Genomic DNA, 8302 nt, shown 5'->3' on the forward strand with positions numbered 1-8302 from the left:
GGTACTGCAGATCCCCAGGAAACCAAGCCCAGTGGATGATCGGAGCCTGCGCCCACCGATGCCGCTGGTATCCACTCCTCTCCCATCACCAGCACTATCCACGGCAGAAACACGGCGTCGCCTGGCGATCGGAGCAGAAGTCGCTGGAGCAGACTCCAGTGGTGACGTTACAGTGTGTTTGTGTGTGTTTGTGCGGACTGCAAGAGTTCGTAGGAGCGCGGTGAAAGTACGGAACCGGAAGTGTGTGCGGTGAGTATTTGCTCATATAGCAAAGCATTGCTTGTAAACATAGTTACAAATTTACAGCGAGCTTCGCTTGTATAGCGAAATACTAGCACACGAAGTTACTCGTATACCGAGGTTCCACTGTACAAGCAAAGAGATTAACGTCAGGTGGCTGCAGCGAAAGGCCCATATTGGAGTAATTAAATGGTCCCATGACTAATTCTTCACTCCTATGACTATAGATTTCCCAAAAAAACCTCAGTGAGAGTTTATTGACATTTTTTTGACTATCTCATACACATTGCCCTCATCTGAGCAGACACCTTGTCTTCACATTGCCCCTATTGCAATGTTTATATCCGGGACAGCAGATCCGCGTCATAGAAACCTCTATCCCAGGTATAATTCTTCTTATATTACTTGATTATCTGTAATATCACTTGAATATTTTTGTACAATTCTATTTTTTGTTACTTAATATCCATATTTTACATGTGAGGTGACAAAATGTACACATACGCACTTGCTTCCAATTCGTTAATATTTATTATTTTTATTTATATTTTATTTTATTAATATTTTTATTATTCTTTATTTCTGCTTTATTTAAGCTCCTTACATTTTACAGACATTGTAATGAAGAGATATGGATCAGGTCTATAATAATAATAAATATATCTAATATAACTGCAATAACTCATACAATAATATAATAATAAATTATCTACATCAGGGATCATTAACACATGTCCTGCAGGGCACCGGAGACCAGAGCCGCAATGATAACTAGGCCCGGAGAGGATGGCGGTCCACAGATGAACACATGTCCTGCAGGGCACCGGAGACCAGAGCCGCAATGATAACTAGGCCCGGAGAGGATGGCGGTCCACAGATGAACACATGTCCTGCAGGGCACCGGAGACCAGAGCCGCAATGATAACTAGGCCCGGAGAGGATGGCGGTCCACAGATGAACACATGTCCTGCAGGGCACCGGAGACCAGAGCCGCAATGATAACTAGGCCCGGAGAGGAGGGGGGTCCACAGATGAACACATGTCCTGCAGGGCACCGTAGACCAGAGCCGTAATGATAACTAGGCCCGGAGAGGAGGGGGGTCTGCCGATGAACACATGTCCTGCAGGGCACCGTAGACCAGAGCCGTAATGATAACCAGGCCCGGACAGGATGGGGGTCCACAGATGAACACATGTCCTGCAGGGCACCTGAGACCAGAGCCGTAATGATAACCAGGCCCGGAGAGGAGGGGGGTCCACAGATGAACACATGTCCTTCAGGTCACCATAGACCAGAACCGTAATGATAACCAGGCCCGGAGAGGATGGGAGTCCACAGATGAACACATGTCCTACAGGGCATTCGAGACCAGAGCCGTAATGATAACCAGGCCCGGAGAGGAGGGGGGTCCACAGATGAACACATGTCCTGCAGGGCACCGGAGACCAGAGCCGTAATGATAACCAGGCCCGGAGAGGATGGGGGTCCACAGATGAACACATGTCCTGCAGGGCACCGTAGACTAGAGCCGGAATGATAACCAGGCCCAGAGAGGAGGGGGGTCTGCCGATGAACACATGTCCTGCAGGGCACCAGAGACCAGAGCCGGAATGATAACCAGACCCGGAATGATAACCAGACCCGGAGAGGATGGGGGTCCACAGATGAACACATGTCCTGCAGGGCACCCGAGACCAGAGCCGTAATGATAACCAGGCCCGGAGAGGAAGGGGGTCTGCCGATGAACACATGTCCTGCAGGGCACCGTAGACCAGAGCCGTAATGATAACCAGGCCCGGAGAGGAGGGGGGGTCTGCCCATGAACACATGTCCTGCAGGGCACTGTAGAACAGAGCTGTAATGATAACCAGGCCCGGAGAGGATGGGGGTCCACAGATGAACACATGTCCTGCAGGGCACCGGAGACCAGAGCCGGAATGATAACCAGGCCCGGAGAGGAGGGGGGTCCACAGATGAACACATGTCCTGCAGGGCACCCGAGACCAGAGCCGTAATGATAACCAGGCCAGGAGAGGAGGGGGGTCCACAGATGAACACATGTCCTACAGGGCACCGGAGACCAGAGCCGGAATGATAACCCAGCCCGGAGAGGATGGGGATCCACAGATGAACACATGTCCTGCAGAGCACCGGAGACCAAAGCCGGAATGATAACCCAACCCAGAGAGGATGGGATCCATAGATGAACACATGTCCTGCAGGGCACCAGAGACCAGAGCAGGAATGATAACCAGGCCCGGAGAGGATGGGGGTCCACAGATGAACACATGACCTTCAGGGCACTGGAGACCAGAGCAGGAATGATAACCACGCCCGAAGAGGATGGGGGTCCACAGATGAACACATGTCCTGCAGGGTCCCGGAGACCAGAACAGGAATGATAACCAGGCCCGGAGAGGATGGGGGCCCGCCGATGACCATTCAACTGAAATGTATTGTGGTGCAGAGAGCGATGACAACAGTTATACAAGATGCCAGCCAATCAGAGGCTATCAGGGGACATCGGCGGATGGCCCATGATGTCATGTTTGGTATCTCTGTATCCAGAATGATCTAAGCTATAAAACTGCACCATAACCCATACAATGGACACTGCAAAAAAATGTACACCCCAAAAATGTAGCTATTTCATTATACAAACTAACAAAAAATTGAATAAACAGTTATCAAAAAGTTGTAAAGAAAACAAGCAATGTGGCCCTTCAACTTCACATTGTTTCTATGTGCGGCCCATTTACCCGGGTGAGTTTCAGATGCTTGATCTACATCTGTGTGTTCCAGAAAACCCCATCACAGCTGCAGTCAATCGGTGAAAAAAAACAACAAAATATCCTATAAAGTGCAGGTGTCAGCGAAATACCCTCCTTCTATGCCTCTTGAACCCAAAATTAATAAGATTTGTTTTACAAGCGCTCAGGAAATCAATACAGCGCACAAAATAATATGGTGAATTTCCAGAATCCTATTTTATTAGCTCATGTGATCAGTTTATATCGGGTCACAGACAAAGGACAAGGTCCCCCTGAACTATGCACCAATGGGAAAAGTAGGGGCGTGAATAGAAATGTGAACCTCCCCCGTCCATCAGTGTTACATGATCACCATGACATCATTACCTATAAGGCACAGCCACAGCCCTGATCTGATACCCCCTCTCTATCACAACAGGGGAGGGCCACGACAGAAGTGGTAGAACCCACAGATAAGGACAAACAGGGGAAACCAAAACTCTATAGGCGTTACACGCTACGATTTATCTGACGATATGTCGTCGGGGTCACGGATTCCGTGACGCACATCCGGCATCGTTAGCGATGTCGTTGCGTGTGACACCTACGTGCGACTTCGAGCGATCGCAAATAGGTTGAAAATCGTTGATCGTTGACACGTCGTTCACTTTCAAAATATTGTTCATCGTTTGGAACGCAGCAGACATATTGCTACGTTTGACACCCTGCCAACAACGAACAACATCCACATGACCGCCTTGGTCAAACAATATATCGCTGAACGATTTTGCGTCGCTTGTGAGATCGTTACGTGTACCTGCTAATAAACGACCTATGAGCGATCTCGGCAAATCGTAACTACGATCTGGGCGTGTCACATCGCTAATGAGATGGTCAGATAAATCGTAGCGTGTAAAGTGGCCTTATCACATAGCACGCTCACACAGAGTTACTAGACAAAAAGTGATAAGGAGGAAAATAAGAGCTGGGAGGAAACAACAAGATGAAACAACTCCACAACAAGACCATGCACAAAGCAATACAATCACCAGCAGTACTGGGTGTATCCCAGTACAGCACACAGAAGGTGTAGTTAAAGATATAGTTGGCATGGGAAGACAGGCTCCTCCATCTTAAAAAGGTGGGGAGTGACTGTGATAGTTCTCCCACAACATGCAATGCAAGAAGTAACCACCAGGATAGTAGAAATAAATTTCTTCAAGCCCACTCACTAAGGAGAACACAGCTGGTCGACGCCCGAGCCTGTCTGTGTAACTCAGAAGCACCAAAGGAGGCACAGTGTGAAGTGTCAGATTCTGCAGTGTGAACAGCGTCAGATGCCGACATGATACTCAGTGAGTTTAATAGTTCTTGACTGATAATCTGGTAGAACCGTGATTGTATCAAAACTAAAGCTAGCTCACTTCAGTGGTGGACATCGCAAAGTTAAGATAAGCGCCAGCCTCTTGATACCTCTCGCTGAATCACCACTGCACACTGAGGAAGGTCCTGCCTGGAACCACAGTCTCAGAATGGCAGTTACGTACAGGTTAGAGGAAAGCCGCTCACTAAGCAGGATTCCGAGAACCCCGAAACCCTTAACCCATATACAGGGATTTGGATTTACTACGGGGCCCCGGAGATCACTACCTGTGAAAGGCTGAGTCCAAGAAGATTAGTCGGCAGGCAGGGTCAAACCAAGAGATACAGAAAAGGGACAAAATTGGCAGACAAGAGCATAGTCAGGAAATCAGACAGAGGTCAAAACTGGAGATGGCAGCGAGGTACAAAAATGGCAGGCAGGAGAGTAGTCAGAGAGCAGGCAGAGGTCAAAACACAGGGATCAATAGTCAGAACAGAGTGGGCAACAGACACAAGCAGGAATACAAAACTATCTGTAGCAGTGACCAGCAGGCAAGAGGGGGAATTAGAAGAATGTGGTGTCTTCCCATTGGCCATAACTGAATGGTGGTAACTTCAGCTGGAAGACGCACGCCACCTACAGTCAGCCAGTGGTATAGCAGGTCCCAGGGAAACCAAGCTTGTGGATGAGTGGAGCCTGCACCCACCAGAGTCACTGGCACGACTCGTCTTCTATCACCAGCACAGTCGACATTGGGAACACGGCAGCACCTGGTGACCAAAGCAGAAGTCACAGGAGCGGACTCCGGTGAGAACGTGACAGTCTGTTACCGCCCGAAACGTTTGTGCTATTCAGTGTCTGGGAATGAAAATTCACCGTCTTTGCTTCAAGATTTGACTGCCAAGTTGTTTTTGTCATCTCTCGTCAGACAAGGCTTAGAAAATAAAGGAAGACCAAAGAAATTGCCCGACACACCTGTTGGTATAAGTGCAATGTATAGGTGCACATTCACACTGTGGCCATTAACTGACAGAATCTCACTGTTTTTAGGTTAGCGAGCAGAGTTGAGTGAACCTGAGGCTCGGGGTTTGGGCTTGGAAAATTACGTGAAAATCACCAAGGTGAGTATCGCGCTGTGCTAGTTTCTGAGTGATGCCCCGCATTGTGCGAGCTGCGGTTAGTGTTTGATCAACTCAAAATTGGCTTACATTCAGCGTTCTCAGATGTTTCGTTCACGGACAATAAAAAAAACAAACACCGCCCACCCATCTCCAGAAATGTTTTGCTATAGGCCAAAAGCAAAACATTTCCAGAGGTGGATGGGCGGTATTTTTTTGTTTTTTTTATTATTCTCTCTGAACAAAACATCTGAGAATACTGAATGTAAGCCAAATTTGAGCCAATCAAACACTAACTACAGTGCGCACAATGCTAGGCATCACTCAGACACAAGCACAGCACTATACTCACCTTGGTGATTTTTCACATCATTTTCCGAGCCTAAACTCCGAGCCTCGAGCCTAAGGTCCTCTCAACTCCATTAGACAGCTATTTCCTATTTATCATACATTGCACACCACAATTTTTATGGCAATGAACATATTTATTCCAGATGTTCCTTGTACTCACACACAGATCACTAATATTGAGATCCCAGATAAATAAAATGACCCACGCAAAACCAATCACCATAGAACCGGATCACATTCTTCCATCGTTACTTCCACGTAACAACTTGACTAATTTCTGATAACAGAGCATCTCTTTCCAGACATCTTTAAATCTGGGATTACCAAGAATGAGGAGCATAGATTGTACCGGGGTGAAGGACGACATCAGCATTAACGTTACCCAGAATCCTGACTCCACTTGGGAAACAATAGAAAAATAAAAATTCAATACCAGAGAGTAAAAGGCCAAGTAGAAAAGGAGGAAATATGTCATTCTACAAACCACCCTCTCAAATGGGGTCAAGCATCTCTGGTCCACTGTTTCCATACCTCTTTTCATTTTCAGACTGTGTTGTTTAAGGGTCAATATGGTACAGATGGTGGAGATCAGAATTATCACAATAGGCATGGAAGTATTTGCTACAGCAGCGTTAATAAGTCCTGCTTTGTTCTCTGCTAGCACCTGCATGATAGATGGAGTACTCTCCGTGATGTTTCGAGATCTTATCCGAGGAAAAATGAGCAGTAAACTGCTGGAGAGGCTGTTGATGAAGGACACAACCTCAAGAATCAACAACATCCAAGGAACAATGGAGCTGATGCGGAACTTCACCCAAGCAAGAAGTTTGGCCTGGGATATCATTACAAAGTAGAAGACCCCAAGGCCGGCGGAGAGCCACCCACAAGAGCTGATGTTGTAGAGCACTAAGATCATATACAAATAGGACAGGTCAAATGTGAGTGAGGAGTGAAGACCAACACAGTCATCCATGATGCCGGCAGCTGTCAGAACGTTGTAAATCACATTCGAAATGCAAATGCACATCACGATTTTATTACTGTCAATCATGTTTTTCTCTTTATAGAAGTCATAGAAGATGACGGATATAATAAAGGCATTGAAAAATGTTCCTGCTGTTAACTCCAGGGCTAAAACAATGACGTAGGGCAAGAGGTTTTGGTGGCCACCATCAATATCCATCTTAATATTATTTACTGTCACTCTTGGCTCAAAAATGTTTTTTCTCCGGAATAATCAGAATTGTCCCATATTATTGTATGACCAATGACAATCCATGTGTGATCATATCTACAGGTACAGGCCTCTACTCTATTGATGTACCTGAGCTTCACCCATTGATGGCTCCTGATAGTGTCTGCAAGGTCTTACCTTCATCCGTCTTCTACTCACAAAACGTCTGTGGATGGAAGGCTTTCCTTCTGACCAGACACAGGATGAAAGACCATGATTTGTGTTCAGGCAAATCCTTAACATCTACAATTTCCACAGACATATCTGTAACAAAAGGTTATGTAAAACAGAGAATCCTCACCTCTTCCATAGTGAAGCCCATGGCCATCAGTCATCAACATATTCCTATAGATATATAACATATAATGCTTGCAGAGGCACACAGCATCTCTGTCATAAGTGATGGTACAACCTTGATTTTGGACACAATCTTTGCTGGACAACATTATTACTTCCATTACATTGATAGCAGAGAGTCCGCCATGCCTAGATGACCATTTGTTGCCCCATAAGTGCTGCTACGGCTCACAGAGGACCTTCCAACTCCTAGCACAACATCTCTATGGTCATGAGTCCTGTTGACTAGATGCCTAAAACTCTAACTCCAAGGGGAACATGGGACCAAGGTCTTTGAAATCACTACCTCTCAACCATTAACTCAGCACAGATGTATGTTTAAAATGGACCTGTCATTTGGTCCAAAAAATTCAATCCATTCTCTATGGGACCCCAGGAGATAGTCCAGGCGCAGTGGTTGGATGGTCTTTGACACTCCCATTAAGAATGATCGACCACCAATCTATTCACATAGGGATTTTCAGAGTTCTTGTTCTTAGGATTGGTGAGGGTCCCAGTGGTCAAACTGTCAATGACTGGGTCCAAATAAGAAATTGTAGCTTCCAAGCTTGAATACGACACTTGTAACAAACTAGTGACACTAAACCCAAAAGAGACACAAGTCACAGAGAAGGGAGTAATAAAGCCAAATAGTGAGCTGAAAATAATGTAGTGGGTGATAGTCCAAAATAATTATAGAACCAGACACTGGATAGCCAGATATCGAGGAATCTTCACAATGGTGGTCCAAGCAGCTGGAAAATTAATGGTGGCCGAGAGCTAATTCACACAACTTTGAGATGTGGATGAAATGTTGTGTTGTGAACCTTTGCTTATATCTTTCAGGAACAGTGGTTATAATTAATCAGCGGAGTATGAAGAGCCGAGTCGTCTTCCAAATATAATTCA

General features: G+C 46.2%; 1 protein-coding gene across 1 annotated transcript; it reads right to left on the minus strand.

The window, feature by feature from the left end:
* Nucleotides 1-6055: 6055 nt before the first annotated feature.
* On the minus strand, nucleotides 6056-7006 carry LOC142246826 (taste receptor type 2 member 39-like). The gene has a single exon (XM_075319876.1). It carries the CDS (start codon nucleotides 7004-7006, stop codon nucleotides 6056-6058), a length of 951 nt encoding a protein of 316 aa, XP_075175991.1.
* Between the last annotated feature and the right edge of the window lie 1296 nt (nucleotides 7007-8302).

This window comes from Anomaloglossus baeobatrachus, chromosome 7, assembly GCF_048569485.1.
Source record: "Anomaloglossus baeobatrachus isolate aAnoBae1 chromosome 7, aAnoBae1.hap1, whole genome shotgun sequence".
Taxonomy (NCBI): domain Eukaryota; kingdom Metazoa; phylum Chordata; class Amphibia; order Anura; family Aromobatidae; genus Anomaloglossus; species Anomaloglossus baeobatrachus.

Coding starts and splice junctions, on each gene's coding strand:
- LOC142246826 (XM_075319876.1), bottom strand. CDS start 7,006: ATGGATATTGATGGTGGCCACCAAAACCTCTTGCCCTACGTCATTGTT.